Below are 18,134 nucleotides of genomic sequence, written 5' to 3'. Positions count from 1 at the left end.
GCATCCTCAAATCAGATCCTCTTCCTCCTAATACAAGTGCTCAATTGGCAGAATTAGTGGCCCTAACAGAAGCCCTAAGACTGTCAAAAGAACAGAGAGTCAACATCTATACAGATTCTAAGTATGCCTTCCTGATCCTGCATCCTCATGCAGCCATCTGGAAGAAAAGGAAAATGCTAACTACAACAGGAAGAGCTTCCCATAGAAATAAAAGGGAGGTTACTTTAATAGTTTTAGGGTGAACAGCATTAGTTGCAGCCCTTGCTGGAACTGGCTATGGGGTGATTGCCAATCATGTAACTGCAAAAACCTAACCAAAGTGATAGAGGACACCTCAGACCAGGTAGGCCTTGCCATTAAGGACATGCAAAGGCCTTTGACGTCCCTTGCCTGTATGGTAATGGACCACCCCCTGGCCCTAGATTTTCTTTTGGCCAAACAAGACGGGGTTTGTGCCAATGCCAATACCTCCTGTTGCACATATATAAACACTTCAGGCATTGTAGAGGAATGTGCAGATTACATTCTCCAACAGGCTAAGTGGCTCCAGGAGCAATCTCTTGAAACTCAGGTTTCTACACAGGTGTGGGACCAAATAAAATCCCGGCTCCCCTCCAGGACTTGGTTCCTACCCTTTCTGGGGCCTATAGTTGCCATTATTCTCTTGCTTGTGTTTGGGCCTTGCATTTTAAACTTACTTGTCAAGTTTGTTTCTTCTCGCCTAGAATCCATAGAACTACAAATGCCTCTGATGGAAATGAAAACAACCTACTATTGTGGACCCCTTGACAACCCCTCTCATGGTCAGCCCTGATGCTGTGGGCCCCTCCATCACTCCCTGTCAGCAGGAAGCAGTTACTGAATAGACTTCATTGTCCCTATCCCTAACAGCAGTTAGGGTGACCATTGAGATGGGGGAATGAAGGACTAAAGGATGGACTGCAGGAGGTCCCAAAAGGTGATAAGTGATCAAGGAGACATCTCTCCTTCCCAGGAAACCTCTGTCTGCACCTGAGAGACATCTCTGCCTCCAGGCAATGCAAAAAAAGGCTATAAAACCCAATCCCCAACCCAACCCACGGGATCACCGGTTTCCAGGTCCCCCTGCATTCTCCAATATGCAGTCTTTCTCTTCTCTTCTCTTCTCTTCTCTACAAATAAAATCTTTCCAACCTCTGCTGTTGGAGTCTGCCTGTGCTTTCATCCTCAGGGCGGGCTCAAGAACCCTGAGCACCTGAAATTCCTACGCATGTCATCCATGCATCAGTTTCTGTCACATTAGTTGACAGTGTTATTTAAGTCTTCTATATCCTCACTGATCTTCTGATTATTGTATCAATTATTAAAATCTCAACTGTAGTGAAGGCTGTCTATTTCTCCTTGTGGTCCTATCAGTTTTTAAATCAATTATTTTGAATCTCTGTTATTAGGGGCATGAACACTTAAAGATTTTATAACCTCCTGATAAATTGACCCTTTGTCATTATGAAATTATTTTCTTTATGGTTGACAATATCCTCACTGTGAAATCTACTTTATCTGATTTTGATTAATGTTAGCTTGGTACATCTTTCTCATTCTCCTACTTTTAACTGTTGTGTCTTTATATTTAAACTGTGTTTCTTGTATGCAGCAAATAGTTGAGTCTGGCTTGGTTATCCATATGATAATCTTCACTCTTTAAATGGAGTGCTTAAACTATTTGCATTTAATTGATATGGTTAGGTTTGTCTGGCCTCTTCTACTTGTTGTCTATTTGTAACATCTGTTCCTGAATCATTGTTTCCTCTTTTTCTAACATCTTTTGTGTGAATTGCATATTTTCATTCTGTGTTAATCATGTCGATTTATTCATTGTAATTCTTCAGTTAACTATTTTGGCGGTTCCTTTAGTGTACATTTCTTAACACATCATAACCAACTTTTGAGTGTTATTATACCATTTCATATTAGAAGACTTCCTGTCTGTCCTCCTGACCATTGTGCCAACATTTGTTAGGCAGAACCAGAGCACTGCTCAGGCTAGAGCCAGCTACTCCCCACTACCAAGTCAAGACCATTCTGTGTACTCTACCCAACACATCATGAGTCATGAGGTTTCCAGTCTGCTTTGTAAAAGCAAGCATGATTTCCAGTACTGGGTGTGTTCCCAGAGTTTTGGGTAGTTTCCCCACAACCAGGCTCTGGGGAACCTCTGGAAACCTCCAGAACTCATATTCTCTCTCTTCTCCTCTTCATCCTCCTCCTCTCTCTTTCTCTCTCTCTCTCTCTCTCTCTCTCTCCCTCTCTCTCTCTCTCTCTCTCTCCCTCTCTCTCTCTCTCCTCCCCAATAAATTATATGCACCATGATCTCTCCAGACCTCATATTGCTCATCACATCTGTATCCTTCACCCCACACTCCCTACACTGAAACCTGGAAACTGTCTTAACACAGTAAACTGTAGTAATATAAAGTTTCATGCCTCAAGGATCACTATCCATTATTGCCAGATGTCCATATATTTAGAAACACTGTCTTATGTATTTTACCTGTAGTTTGGGTTTTCTTTGGGGTAGAAAGATAAATCTAACCCCAGTTTTTCCACCTTGGTATGAAATAATTGTGTGTGTATATTTTATATTGTTTTCTAGTCAGTATTTTATCGTAAGCTATTTTCCACGATAAACATTATTCCTAGCCTATTTTGTGTATTGCTACATAATAATATGGTGTGTAAATATAACACTTTAACCAAGCATTATCTGTTATTGAACTTTTATGGTTATAATATTTCCAATTATAAATTAACACTGTGATTTATATTTTGTTCAGAAATCTTCATCCACCTTTCACAATGATTCTTTAGGACAAGCTTCAAGAAGTGAAAAAATTGTGTTAAAGAATGGATAATTCATATTAATCTTAGTATACATCATCCCATTGTTTTCAAGAAGGTTTTATCAATTTACATTCCTGACAGCATATAAGTATCCATCTTATTGAATCCTCACCAACAATAAATATTACCATTTTTCAAAATCTTTGCTACTCTGATTTGTGGAATTGATACCTTTATCTAAATTGTATTTCTCTGATTGTTAAGACAGCTGACTATTTTTATAAATTTGTCAGTTTGTTCTATTTCTTTTTTGTGAATTATATGTTCCAATTCTTTTACTGTTTACTAAGATAATAGACTACTCCAGATCAATTTGGATGAGCTCCCTGCCTTCTTGCCCTTGCAATATACTCTGTTTTTGTGTGTGTGTGTGTGTGTGTGTGTGTGTGTGTGTGTGTGCATTTTTTTTGTCTTAATACTTGCATCTGCCTCTGCCTAGAAAGTCCTTCCTTAACATCTGGAAAAAATCTTCCCCCATTTCTCACCAAAAGTTGTGTTCACAGAGAATTCTTCTCTGCTACTTCCTAGTGGACTGAGATCCTTCTTTTAAAAATTGTTATTAGCATAAAATAATTATATTTTATGGGTATTCATTGTAATATTTACTTACGTGCATATCATGTACTTTGATCAGATTTGCCCCATGGATATTATTCTTTCTTAACTACACTCTCCTCCACCATATCCTACCTTCATACCATTTCTCTTATTCACTCAGATGTTGACATGTGTTCATATCTATAAGTTCCTTGAGGCCAAGGACTGTGTCTTTTCATCTAAAATACTGTACATCTCCACTAATCATAAAAGACTTGAAATACTATTGAGTGACTAAATGAATGGTTCAACTGGTAAACCTTAGGCAAACCAAAACAAGGGTGTTCATTAAGGTAACTGCCACTTACTGAATATCTACTAGTGCCATCTGAAAGAAATTCAGGCCTAATTTATAGTCATTCACTCCCTTGAAATGGTCAATTATTGTTCTCCCACCATTTTTCTTATTAGCTCTGTGGAAATAACTAATGATCATGTAGAGACCTAATATTAAAATATCACTATAATTGCACTTAGGCAGAAAGGGTCTAATCTGTCCTCATCCTTCAATCTCTGCCTAAACTCATAAAGGCAGCAGCTTTCAGTGACTATATTGCTGCAAACTGGCTTCTTTTGAGTCTGTTCCTTCCCACTTAACTGAGTTGACTTTTCTCTGTTAAACAAGCATGTTACTAGACACTACACCCATTTACAACACCATAGAAAAGGGGCCTCCACATTTGCTTTATAACCTCTGTTGTCTGAGTATGGAAGAAATCCCTGAAAAATGGTGATGGTCACAGGAATGTCTCTTGATAAGGGTCTTTCTGGGCTTGAGTTGTGGCTCAAGTGGTAAAGCACCTGCCTAGCAAGCATTAGGGCCTCAGTTTAAACCCCGCTACTGCAAAACAAAACAAACAAACAAAAAAAAAAACAGTCTTTCTGTATTTCCCTTCAATTCCTCAAACTTCTTCCACATATTTGTGAATGTTCACAATATTGCAAGGAAGGTAAGGAAAGTGTGATTTAAGTAAGGTACAAACTTTTTATAAAAGCTTCTCACTGGGGCAGGCTGGGTTCAAAGTTGAACTTCCAGAGCAAATAAAAGTTGCTAAGAGCCTGCCTCATTTCTAGGTAAAAAGTAAGAGAAATCTATGAGAGGTATGAACAGTACAGATTTCAGCAAATAAAGGTGGAAAAGGAATTTCTGTAGAGGACCTTGACCACAGGCAAGTGGAGCATGTACAGCCAGGCTAGCATATATAGGATCCAAAAAGTTGTGTCTTATTTAGCTTGGATTCTGATGTGTGTACATAATTTGATTCATCTCATATTACATATCAGTCCCATTCTAAGCATCCCCCCCATATTACCCTGAGGAATAAAAAAAGATACCACACCAGCAGTGGAAAATATCTGCTTATCAGGTCAATGAGACTGAATTAAAGGCTGGCTGTGACATCTCTGGACATCCCAGTACACTTAAGTTCCAGAGCCCCTCCTCCTCAAGATATCTGTCCACCTCATGTGGGTGACAGGGATCAGAGAGCACAGGAGAAACAGGGACTAGCACCCCCACTGTATGACACTGCTAGCCTAAGCCCTTCTCAGGCACCAAAAGGGTACTTCATACAAATTTCAAGGGAAACCCTCAGCAGATGTCCTGCCTACTCACTGCTGAGGGCATGTCTGAGAAAAGTATAAGAGAACATTTCAGGAAATTGACCCACTTCACAAGCCCAAGTCTAGATCTGAATGGAAGACTTTCCTACCATGCTGCATTGTTATTATGGTACATACATGCCAGCCATTTTGAGGACAGGATTCATTTTCTGTTGTTTTCAAATCTCCAGTGCTTCCCACTAAGGTAAGCACATTAAATGTTGTCAATAAAATTCCTAAATTCAAGGGAATGCCTGTTTGTATTATGTTGTACAGCATCTTAGAGTAAAAGACAGTGTCTTGAAGGTAGGATAGAGGGCTCAGCCAGCCTCTCTGGGTTTTAATGACCTCATGTTAAAATGAAGGAGATGGACAAGAAAGTTCCCTGGGACCTTCCAGCTTTAGATCCTATGACTGACCCTAATCAGGGAGAGATCACTGGCTTCTTAAGAAGATGAAAGGGATTTCAACTCATAGACTTAGCTGCCAAGGTTTAATTCATGTAGGAAACTATTCATTCCACAATTAGCTGCAGGCTTGGAGTCAGATTGCAAAGGCCATAATCACTCTGTCAGTAAGTTAAGCTCACAGGGTACATCCCCAATATCAGCACTTGTGAAGCTGGGGTGGAATTTTTTTATTCCTATTCCAAAGTATTTGAGTGTAAGTGCTCAGGAACACATGGCTTTTGAACCCCCAATGTGAGTCCACACCCCAGAAGAATGTTGAATGAAGAGTCACAACACCCTTAATGAGGGATAAAGGTACTGGAACACCCAAGGAGAAATTGGATATTTGAAAAAATTCTGTTTTTATAACATGGATCCCCATCATCTCACTGACAAAGTAGCCAGGTCACCTAATCATTCATGATCATGGGAAATCCATTAACTTAGTCTGAGTCTCCAGTCATCTATCAGCTACTATGATTAAATAAAGTGGAATGGAATGGAATGATGAAGAAACTCCAGAAGGCTTGGCTTTGGGAAAAGACAGTAATGTGGGGAGAAGGAGAAGAAGAGCAGGATATTTTTTCCAGCTCATAACTTGAAGATGAAATCACCATAAATAGCTGCCAATGAAGCAATGTGCAGTAATCCTGCACTCAGAAGTTCAAATGCCAGAGAGGTCTGGCAGACCAGACCTCTGAAGAGAGAAGATCACCTAACACTATTCTAAGTACACAGAGCTGCTAGAATAGCCAACAGGATACTAAACTGACAAATTTGCTTATGATGCTTGTTAGAGACCAAACACATCCACCTCCTCCTGTTGCTAAGGTGTTTAAGCCCAGGTGCTCTGGAGAACACAGCGCACAACCGATAGTCTTGTAACCCATGGCCCAGGACCCCTGAGCCTGAAGATAACACTGCTGAAAACCCGGGAAGACATTGAGGGATGGGGACACTGAAGATACCATCCTCTGTGAGGTGACACCAGCATGTTCTTGAGTAACACACTTTTCTGACTTCTGGTGTTCTTGGGGAAGCTCCAGAGACATGGGGGAGGGGCAGAATAAAAGAACTATGTCATTCTGTAAGCATCCTGAGTCTTCTTTCTAAAATGTAGTTCAATAATCAAAGAATACAGCCTTTGCTTGGAAGTCTCAACCTCTTTCTGGTTGACTTTGAAAGTTACAAGGCAAGGCAAACCACAGAATTTAAAGTCCAGGGAGATACTGTGTACTGATAACATCTGATAACTCAGCTTTGAAGTTGGGTTGAATATTATGACATGAAGATACGATATGGTCAGACAGGAAGTGGCTGTGCTTTAGAAAAGATCAAGTAGATAACCAGTGAAAATGGCTATCATTACCAAAACCCACAGACCCGTCTGCAAATGAGGCAACAAAGGGACAGCTCCTAGCAGAGTGCTGGGGCATGGAGCAAACACAGGCTCTCTAAGGTCCTAAGATGAGTCCGTCACAGACAAGTAATCTGTCTTTGCCTCAATAAATTTTCCTACTTAGTAAGTTTGGACAGCTCAAAGACATCTTCATACAGATAAACAAGCTTGTCCACAGTGGAACAAGCTACCAAGGGGTAGTACACGCTGACCCAATGCCATTTCTTCCTCTCTCTTTCTATAAAAAGCACCCCCACAAATTCTAAAGCCCTCGCTGAATCAACTAACAGACCAAATACAGGCAGCCTATTTCAAATAGTAGGCAAAGTTTTAATGTGAACACTGCCCCCCAGATGCCCTTCAAATTCTAATCTTTCCCTCCAGACAATCTCTGTCACTTCCCCTGACAACTCCAAATAAGACAAAAAGCTCTGAATCTTTCCTTCCTCCACTGAGGGAAACATTGCTCCCTTTCAAGCTGATGGTTGCTGCCTCTTGACCGACTTTGCTCCCAGAGGCACCTCAGTGCCTTACGCTATAGAGTCCTTGGTAGACCCGTCACATGATTTTGCAGCCATGTTTAGACATGGAGGAACCCCACATGTGCAGCCAGCCTGAGATCAAGGCAAAAGAAGATACTAAATATAAGGCAACTAGAAAATGCTGGATTTCATTCATAAGTACAAATGCAATTCACCAAAAAATTTAATTAAAATATTTCCTTTGGTGCCTATTTTGGCAGCATGTACACTAAAATTAAAACAATAAAAACAAAATTACCATACCCCCTATATAAGAATGATACATGTAGTAAAATTCATGTTCTGTAGTATTAGTAAACAGAAGTGCTAACTGTCCTGATTGGATCATTAGACATCATATACCTGTATGAAATGATCACATTATACCTCATAAATAGGTATACTTGTGAGTCAACTTTTTTAAAAAAATTTTGACTTTAACTAACAGCCTATCATGAAGAATAACTAGAAAATTATAGTTTGAGTTCTATAATTTGAGAGTTGAGAAAGAAGACACACAGGCAACACACTACAGAATTAATTATAACAGGACTGGAAGCATGGCTCAAGTGGTAGGGTGCCTGTTTAGCAAGTGGTAAAGTCATGAGTTCAAACCCCAGGACTGCCAAAAACAAAAAGCTGCCAGAATGAATTATTTTAAAGGAAAGAATGAAAAACATCTTAGAGCAGCACTGAGGAGAAGTTTCCTTCTCTCTTGAGAGATAGAGCAGGTAGCATCAGGCACAGTCTTAAGATTGGGCAGGCCATTTCAGAGGAAGACAAAGAAAGACAGGATGGTGCAGGCCATGTTCAGGAATAGTTCAGAATCCACTGGGTTCAGGAACAATTGGCTGGAAAGAGCCATGAGAAGAGGAATGAGAGATAAGGTTGGAAAGGGAAGTTGAAGCACATTCTTGATGGCTTTGAAGTCAGTGAAGACTAGTTAAAAGGTTTTAGTAGCCTTCCAAGTCTGAGCTCAAGTGCTCAAACTACAGTGGTAAATGAGGAACAAAAGAGTGGGAACAGGCACAAGTCAGTATAAGTGTGTGACAATCAAGTGTGCCAGCATGGTGGGCATCTCAGGAAGTGAAAGCGGCCTGGAAAAGCTGTCTCCACCATCCCCTGGCACCGAACCATGGAGGGTTAGGAACACTACTCCATATGCCCCTTTTCTCTAGTAGAATTGGAGCACGTGTCATAAATCTTACCCTGAGTACTATCTATAGATTGGAAGAAGCTGCCTGTCTAATTTTAGGTTCATGCTAGAGAATTAGAGCAGAGTTAATCTCCACAGGAGGGAGGAGTCATGGTGACACCACACTGGGCATCCACTCCACAAATGCATCCTGGAATAATTCTTCCATAGATCATGAGTGTTTAGAGGTGATAGCCAGTAGGGCGATTTATGCCATTTCATCCCCTTTCTGGAAGATACCCTCAAACTCACAGGTTCTGGCATACAAATGAAATTGAGTAGAATCCAATGGGTTCATCTTAGTTACCATTTGGTTAGAAAGGTCTTGGGAGAAAAGGGAGCTACCTGATCTGGGACAGGCAGCAAAAATCCAATAGCATAAGTATTAAAGGTGACACAATATCCTAGCATGTCAAGGTGCACAAAGTTTTTAGTAATTATTTCTTAATGTCTATAAGTCTGGGAGGCATGACTTGATATTCAGACTTGGAGAAATGACAATATTTGGTTAAGAAGACTCAGTTCAGTTAACTGTCTTACCAAGGAATCAGGTGGACAGAGGGCTACGATGAGGGCCTTAGAATTTGGCCCACTTGGTTCCTTACCTTCTTGTTTGGGAAGTGGGGTAAGGTAGAAAACAAAGTAGCTTTGGGAAAGAATTCAAAAGCAGAGGGAATAGATATTTAGCCTTTGAGAGGAAATAGCCATTCAGTTGAGGAGAAAGACTCCCTATCATTAAGCAAATTGCTCCATGGGTATGGGCCATTTAGATGGTAAAAGAAATTTAAGCAAACTTTAACTGCATATGATTGTCTTACATATGGTGGTTTTAGAAATAAAAGGCTGGAAATAGACTGTGTAAGATACTCCAGTGGTACTTTAAAAGCTGAGGCTCATGTATCAGACAAGTCTTAAATCCCAGCTCTTTCACTTAAATCCCAGCAGGTTACTTCTTTCAGCTTTATTTTTTTTTCCTGTAAATTTGGGGACAATAATAGCACCTGCCTCTCAGAAAGAAGTAGAGGCTCAAATGAGATAATGCATGCTAAGAGCTTAGCATGGTGCTGGGCACCTAATAAATACCATGGCAATGACAACTATATTGTGAAAAGACCTCTCCTCTGTGGTGGTTTGGTTTTAACTTGGCATATGGATAAAGAAAGGGAACCATCTTGCCTCCAATTCACAAGACAGACCAGACTTACAGAAATATGCCTGAGGTCTCTGAAAGTTTCCTTTTCCTACTAGAAGCACACCACCCTGTTAATCTCCATTAATTCCCATTTTCCCATGGCACTTTGATCAGTTCCATGCCTGAAGGACAAGAAAGCAGTAGAGAGGGCAAAGGGAGAGAGGGCAGTCTCTGAGAAGGGAGCTTCTGTGCCTTGTTGCTTTGTTTCCCCAATCTTGATCTGATTAGGGAAGACAGTAAAAGCTGTCGGAACTGAAAAGGGGGGGCCTAATACCTTGACACTCAAGATTACTTGAGCTTCCCAGGGAAGGCAGCCCAACATGGCACCTAAATCACAAAGAGGCCATGCCTGAGAATTAATGTGCCCAATGAATATCACATAGATTTCCATATAATGTAGGTGAAAAAAAACCAGAAATTCTTCAGCTCCTGAACAGCTGCATTATAACAGCATCAGATTAAACAGGCCTCATAAATAGGACAGAAAGATAAACTTCATGGATTGGAGATCAAAGGACATGTTGAGACTACAGATGTCAGTGGCAAAGGCCTGCATGCAGTGAGAAAAATGGAATATCCAAGTCCTACACATTCAGAAGGACACGAGATATTTGATGATACACTGTGCTTTCACATCAATACTCTGGCACCATCATAGCTTCTTAGAACTTAGATGCATCCCAGGAACAGGAGAAGGGGAAGGAGAGCCCTGAATGAACCAAAGAATCAGGAATTTGGCTTTAGTTTCTGATAAAACCAAAGAATCAGGAATTTGGCTTTAGTTTCTGATAAAACACTGATTTATATTTTAGTTATCCTACACCAGTGAAAATTGAAGGCCAAAGTAAAATATAACTATAGAAAAATAAAGGGATTATTTTTGTCCCTTTGTGACTCTAAAGTTTTACACCTATAGACAACTGTGCCTTAGTAGAATTTAGCTGAAGAGATTCCTATCTAGAGGAGAGATTTCCAGAATGAAATACACAGAACACTGACCCCTCAAAAAGGTGGTCTCTAAAAATGATAGTTCCCTGGACAAAACAGTTTTGAAATGGATTACAGAACATAACCATCTCAGATATTCCTGTTAAGTATAAGTTTTACGAAAGGTTCTGCAAAGACTTACAGTAACAAAACCTATCTCACTTTGTTTAACCAAGGACTTTCCAATTTTTTGATGAGAACATTTTTTTTTTCCTTTTTGGCGGAGATATAATGTATTTCACTCTAGGAAATGCCGGTAGAGAGCTGCAGGCGAGAATGGATGATAATGGCGTAACTGTGGTGACCCAAGAGAAAAATAATCAGGTGGAACATGAGCCCAAGATTGATGCTAGAATGCAGCAAATATCATGGCTGGGCATGGAAGTGCTACTTGCCAAATGACCCCATATATCTTGGAAATTGGCTGAATTTCTTCTAATATTCTTTCAAGGTCCTCACTGAGTCACTTCCATAAATGATGGATCTTAATGGTTCTGAATACCTCTAAAGCCTTTATGTGAAACCATCTCCCTTCTTAACTTGGTGATTCACTCCACCCCAGCAAGCAGAGGCAAAGAGAATGGACTGAGTTGCATTCTCCAATCATAAAAATACATATCAAGACCAGCATACAACTGTGATGGACTATTATAACACCAAGAACTCATATGAGATGTTTAACTAGCTGATTCTTTTGAGACCTTGTCACTTCTGGACTGTCTTTTGAGAACCACACTCATTTATTGCTATAAGCATAAAGGCTATAACTGAAGGCAAAAAATCAACCAAAAAGACATCCCAAAAACATGAGAAATATATTCATTCAGAGGATGAGAGGAAATGAATCATGGGTGGGTAAGGATACAAGTTGAGATGGGATATAATCATTGTACCATAACAAGTCATCACCAAACAGGATTGAATAGGTGTGAGGTCATCCACCTCTCCCCATCTGCTACAAAGAGAGTATAGAGGCACAAGGAAGATGCTCTGTACCTGATTGTCTGGGTGCACCTTCGGGTATAAGGAGTAATGACTTTGAAAAGCAGTTCCATCGCTCCATTAATTCCCAGCATGGCTCCTGTGGTTACTGAGAAAGAGAAAAGCACAGTAGCTATCATTACAAGTGGATGGATTAATACAACTTGGGTTGTCTCCTTTAAAACTTTAAGGGAATTATTGTAAGTCAATGAAAAATAACATAAAACAATAATCTTTTAGAAGCAACATAATAAGCATAATAGCTCCCTTTCTTTTGCACCTTGGTTGCAAATTCCTCTGTGATTTAGTATTTGGATCCCCCCCTGACTGAGGAGACGAGCTGACTATGCCTCTAGTAGAATACCAATGGGAAAATAAGTTCTTCTGCTCAGAGGTAACTAGCCTAGGAAAATTTTCCCTTTTCACCCAACTGAGTGGTTATAAAAATATTGCTATAGATAGAAATGATAGAGAGACAAAGGGGCATCTATTCAGATAAGTAAAACCTGTGGATGTCATTGTCTTATCCAAGAATGCCCTACCCCTTCTGCAATATCACAGTATCACTCTAGGAAGATCTCAGACCATATCAAAAAAATGAGAGGAGTCCAGAGGACATAACCTGAGCCAATCTATCAGTAGACACAACTTTCAGAAGGAACAAAGAAAGGAAGCTATCTTCCCAGGTGATTTTCATCTCTCTTTCCACCAGTGCACTGGTGTTTCTGAGAAAGAAGGCACAGGAATGCCTTGTGCTTTTGGACAGCCTTGTTTTGGAGAAAGTGAGTGAGAAACAGAAGGTGTTAAGGGAGCAAAGGAGAAACAAGTGTGGCTTACACTACATTGTTCCAAGCCACAGGAGAGGAAACTGTATGGAAATCTGGAGGCTCTAATATAGTTCATCCCAGTACAGTCTACCAGATAGAGACTGAGACTGAACCCTTAGCTACTACAAAGAGTGCATGTTCCTGGAACAAGTTCTATGCATATATCCCTCCTGAGGATAGAAGAGGCGGTCGTTGCCTGGATCAAAATGTGGGGATTTGGCATCCAACTTCCACCCATCAATCTTCCACTCCAATGGCTACTAACTCAGCCCTTACTTCTAAACTGGGAAAGCACAGTGAAGCAAACTTCTGGCAGATAATTCAGTAAAATTCTGGTATTAAGTAGAATTAGGAAGGAGATAATTTTAAGAGCCCTGATTCTAACAAAGAAGATTTTAGAATTGGTAACAATAAGAAATCCTCACCAAGCTCACCCTTGCTGAATGTCTGTCCAAGGTTGGATTTCTGGCAGCCCCGTAAACATCCCCATTGGCTGCATCTGGGCACTGCCAAAGGGTTCATTGGCTATCATAGACCCATTATGGTTCCAGCCAACTCCTCTGAAGATAGGAGCCATTTAAAAAGCTTGCTGCAACAGTCAATAGTGGCTAACATTTCACCAAAAAGACAGCACTCCACAGGCTTCTTGAATTCTGTCTGCTTGTCAGCAATAATGTTAATGTATAGAATAACAATTATAATTTTTTAAATACTTTATGAAACAGTTAGTTGGTATAATAAAAGTAGGTTTTTGGAGTATGAGCCAAATAGCCACCTTTTCACAGCCACGGGAAAATCCTAGGATTTCTCAGACCTTCAGATGAAGGTATTTTTCTAGATATCTGTAATCATTATATACTAATTATTCTTTAGGAAACCATAGCTACTTCAAATCTTGTACTGTTGGCAAGCTCTAAATGGGGGAGGCATACCTTCTGGCTACTTGTTAATGAGAACTGTCCTTTCTACACAGCCATAGCTCCTCTTTTCTTTTATTAGAAATGGATTAACACAGAACCATTCAGCTTCTCCCAGATGCTCTCTGATTTTCTGGTTAATACTCATGAGATGCATCAGAAGAATCTCCGTCTGTGAACAGGGGTCAATATCTGTTTTCTTATCGTTTAGGAAGACTTTCTCTATGAGTCCTCCATGCTTATTGACAGAATGAAAACTGCATTATTTTAGTAGTTTTTAAGATAGCTAGAAAAAAAAAAACTCCTGCCATGTGTATTATTTCAAAAGATTAGGGGGAAGAAGTAGAAAGAGAAACTAATGTTTGTTGAGCAGATTCTATGTGGCAGTCTTCCCCATGAGCATGGTGCCACTTGACAGACTTCATCTGTCAAGTCTATGACCTTTGCTATGGTACTCCCTTCCACAAAAAAAAAAAAAAAAAAAAAGAATAAATAAAATAAAATAATAAAAAATTTAAAAATCTTATGTTAAAATCCCTGATCTTTATTACCTAAAGAAGTAATTAGAATGAAGCCATTAGGGTGTGGCATAATCTAATCTGACTTGTGTCCTAAAGAGAGGATACTGAAACACACAAAAGATGCTCAAAGAAAAACAGTGAAGACAGAGAGAACACAGCCATCTTCCTGAAGCCAAGGAGAGTCCTCAAAAGAAACCAAACCCACCGACATCTTGATCTCAGACTTCTAGCCTTCAGCAATATGAGAAAATTAATTCCTGCTGTTAAAGCCATGCAGACTATGGTATTTTGTTATGGCCAGACCTAGCAGATTAATAGTAATAACTATTACTGCACTAATTTTGGAAAGGAAGAAACTGGAGTTAAAGAGGTTAAATAGTCACTCATGAGTAATTATGTGACTCATAAGAAAGTGAATCAGAGTAAAACTCAGGTCTTTCTGGCTCTAAGCCTATATTTTTCCCCCCTATAGAATATATTGCATCTAAATAATTGTCATTTTCATTTCACAGGAAGGGCCCTCAGGAAGCAGAAATGAAAGTCAGTGCTCATTACATGTGAGATAAGAGGTATAAAACCTAATCTATCAATAAAAATTGTAGTTAGAAATTTGGCCTTTCATGACTTTTTATCTGTATCAATTGAAGCAATTATTTCACTCTGATAAACTTCTTTATTTTTTCTTAGCTATAAAATTATGACTAGAAATATAACATTATGGTAACTAAAAACAGTACAGATCAGGAGATAGCAAGTATCAGCCCATGTGCTGTGATTTCTACAATAGTCACCTGGAGGACTTTGTTTAAAAGGATCATGAGATTTAAAAAAAAAAAGAAAGAAAGAAGTGAAGGATATTATAACCAATGAGTAGGTTTAGGGATGTGGTAAGAAGATTTGTAAAAGTCATTCCTGACAGGTGTAACACATAACACTGGGTCTTGGATATGATAAGAACTAAAGAAAGTCTGCCTTTCTTCTGTCATGGGTCTTCTTCACCTGATAGCACTAATACAGAAACATGGCATGCTGTAATAGGTTACTCTTGGGGAAAACCAATATCAAAATCTATCTCTAGGAAATGGCTCAAGAGCTCCAGCTGGCTAAGTAAGAGATGAAGAAACAACTTACCTCCATGGGCTCTGGATTGTCAGGTTCCTTTATTTATATGATTGGGACCACATATATCCTCCACTCACATTTTCACTCCACCAAACCCCCACATGGTTTCCAGGCATCCCAGCCACATCCCAGTGGTCCACAATAGCGTCACTTACCGCTGGAAGCAAAAACACGCAGAGCCCAGAGACAGTGCAGCAGGTTCTGGCTATGGAACAGGTTTTTCCTGGCCAGAATCAATGTCACATCAAGTGCTTCCAATTCCAGTGCCTTCTGTCCAAACTGTTTATCTAGGAACACAAATCAGTCAGTCTGTCTTAGTTTTGATGCACATTAATTCTGAAGACTTTACAATCTATGGAGTAGAAAAGAGGAAGACAGTAGAAGGATGAGAATTATCCAACCTAAAGATACTTTTAGACCTAGTAAAAATAATACTGCAAAATATGTCCTCTTTGGAGCCAAATAAATCTGAAGAGCTAATTCTGGATGCACATTGTTTACATGAAGGATTTTTAAGCCTTGTATATAAAGGTGTTTTGGGTTGCATCACATGTGAACTCCAGTTTGGTTGGGTATCATTTTCTTCCTTTATGACATTTCTAGAATTAAGAATACTTAAGTAGCATAACAATCAAATATAATATGTGAGTTTGATTGGATCCCATTTTGAATATGTCTTTAAAAGATACTTGGGAACATTTGGTGAAATTAGAATAACCATACATTAATGCGTATATTGTTAATTTTATTAAATTCATAATGATGATTTGTAGTTAGGTGGGAAAATGTCACTTTTTCAAAGAAAGGCACTCAAAAAGATTTTGGAGCACAATGTTACCTATAATTTTTCTTAAAATATTTCAAATGAAAAATAAATAGATGAAGAAAATATGAAAAAATGTTCATAATGGTTAGATGAAACTTTTAGGTACATAAGAGGTTATGTTTCTATGTGACAGAGCATTTTCATAATGAAAAATCAAAACAGACCTTAAGAAAATAAAAATTTCCCCTAACTCTAAATTATTGCTCCAAATAACCTAAAGTCTAGTATGGCAGATAAGTCATTGTCTTAATAGTTAGAAAATAAGCATTGGGAACAAGGGAAAGACACATTTTATTCCATGTTCCTTGCTTCCACTATGATACAAGAGACAGTGTACCCAGTGGCATTTGTCTGTGTCCTTTCCAAAGTGTGATGCCAAAACTATCATGCTTGTTTTTACAGAAATCCAGTCCTGTGGAGAGCAGATTATGAAAAGCTTATGAGAACTGGATGTAAGCAAGGTGAGATGCAGCTTAATTGCTTTGACCTGTAGGTTGAGATAGGTACAGCCCCGGCCACGAACAGAAAAAAGCAGAACAGCTGCTTCTCCTAAGCTTGCATTCAGAGGAGCAGGAATGCAGGTTTCTCCTGTTACAATGTCACGCCACTCCCGAGAGTTTCTGCTCCACCCTGTTTGCCACTGTTTATAAAAGGCCCCCTGAAGGAGGGCTGGGGGCTTTTTGCTTTTTGCCTTTGGCTTTTGGTTTGGAGGACTTTTGAGGGCTTGGGTTTTTGGGGAGCTTTGCCTTGATTCTTTTGCTTTGGGATTTTTGGTGTGGGAAGCTTTTGGAAGGGAGAAGAATTACTGAAGGGAAAAGAATGGCTAAAGAGGAGTTGATAGAAAGTCTGCACAGAGTACTTTAACATAGGCCTTAGAAAAGCAAAGCCAAAGAAAGAACTTTAACATAGGGCCTTAGAAGCTAAAGAAAAGCCAAAGAGAACACGGGACAGTGCAAGATTGAGGACCAAGACTTTGCAAGTCTGAGCACCCAGGCTTTAAGAAAGCTAAAGAAAAGCTGCAAGCCTGGGGGCAAAAAACTTTAAGAGCGATTAAGCTAAAGATAAACTGAGAGAAAACACGGGACAGCGCAAGCCTAAGGAAAGAGGTTTTAAGCAAGGTTTTAAAGAAGACTTTAGAAGCAAGGTTTTAAACAGCTGCAAGGAGCAAGGCCTTAAAGAATCAAGATAGAGAAAAGAAACAATGAGGGTTGGGTGTCTCCACCCAAGCACCTAACACACCTGATCCCACTTTCTGTCTGTCTGTCTATCCTGTGTCTTCTCTGAATCTCCAGTCATCCCCAAATAAGGCCAGTTAGGTTCAGTAATAGCCAGGAGCAAGAGAGAAAACTCGTTCTAACAAGGGAGGGAGAAAAAAACAAAACCTCCCTCCACAGTCCCCTCATATTCATTGCAAATTTTTCTCTCTTGTTTGGATTATTTCACTTAGCATAAGGCCCTCTAGTTCCATGTTGCAACAAATAACAGGATTTCGTTCTTTTCTAAGGTAAATAATATTCCATTGTGTATGTATGCGATATTTTCTTTTTTCTTCCATCCATCAATGGGTAATCTTGTTATTTCTGTGTCTTGGCAATTATGAATAATGCTGCAGTGATCGTGGGAGTACAGATATCTTTACACATTAGTGATTTCCTTACCTTTGGATATATACCTAAAAGAGGAACTTCTTGGTTGTATAGTAGTTCTATTTTAAATTTCTTCAGGAAGTGCTTTACTGTTTTCCATAATGGCCATATCAATCTACATTCCCACTAACAGTGTACAGTGATTCCCTTTTCTTTATACCCTCACCAACATGTGTTCTGTCTTATCTTTTTGATAATAGCTACCTTATCAGCATGAGTTGATACTCAGATACCCAAAGATAGAGAATGGAACAATGCTTACCAATAGCAAACAGGCTGAGGGAAGGAAACAGGGAGTGAAAGTCAAAGGATATAAAATAGCAAATATATATAATTAGAGATCTAATTATAACATGAGGATTAATATTAATAAAACTCTACTGTATTCGTGATTTTTGCTAAATAAGTAGATTTCAGCTGTTCTTGACACCCAAATAAAGTAACTTTGTGAGATGATAGATATGTGAATCTG

The 18,134-nt window shown here is 39.3% G+C and overlaps 1 protein-coding gene across 2 annotated transcripts in view; it reads right to left on the bottom strand.

The window, feature by feature from the left end:
* Positions 1-18,134, bottom strand: part of Agbl1 (AGBL carboxypeptidase 1) — a 780,759-nt gene that overhangs the window by 709,334 nt on the left and 53,291 nt on the right. For both annotated transcript variants that reach the window (XM_074061490.1, XM_074061492.1), the window contains exons 4-5: positions 15,346-15,477; positions 11,819-11,912 (exon numbers count right to left, since the gene is read on the bottom strand). In XM_074061490.1, coding sequence (XP_073917591.1) covers positions 11,819-11,912; positions 15,346-15,477 — 226 coding nt within the window. The remainder of the gene's footprint in view (positions 1-11,818; positions 11,913-15,345; positions 15,478-18,134) is intronic.

The sequence above is a fragment of the Castor canadensis genome, chromosome 19 (genome assembly GCF_047511655.1).
Source record: "Castor canadensis chromosome 19, mCasCan1.hap1v2, whole genome shotgun sequence".
Classification (NCBI taxonomy): Eukaryota; Metazoa; Chordata; class Mammalia; order Rodentia; family Castoridae; genus Castor; species Castor canadensis.
Note: the sequence above shows the minus strand (reverse complement) of the source record. Positions and strands in the feature narration are given on the sequence as shown.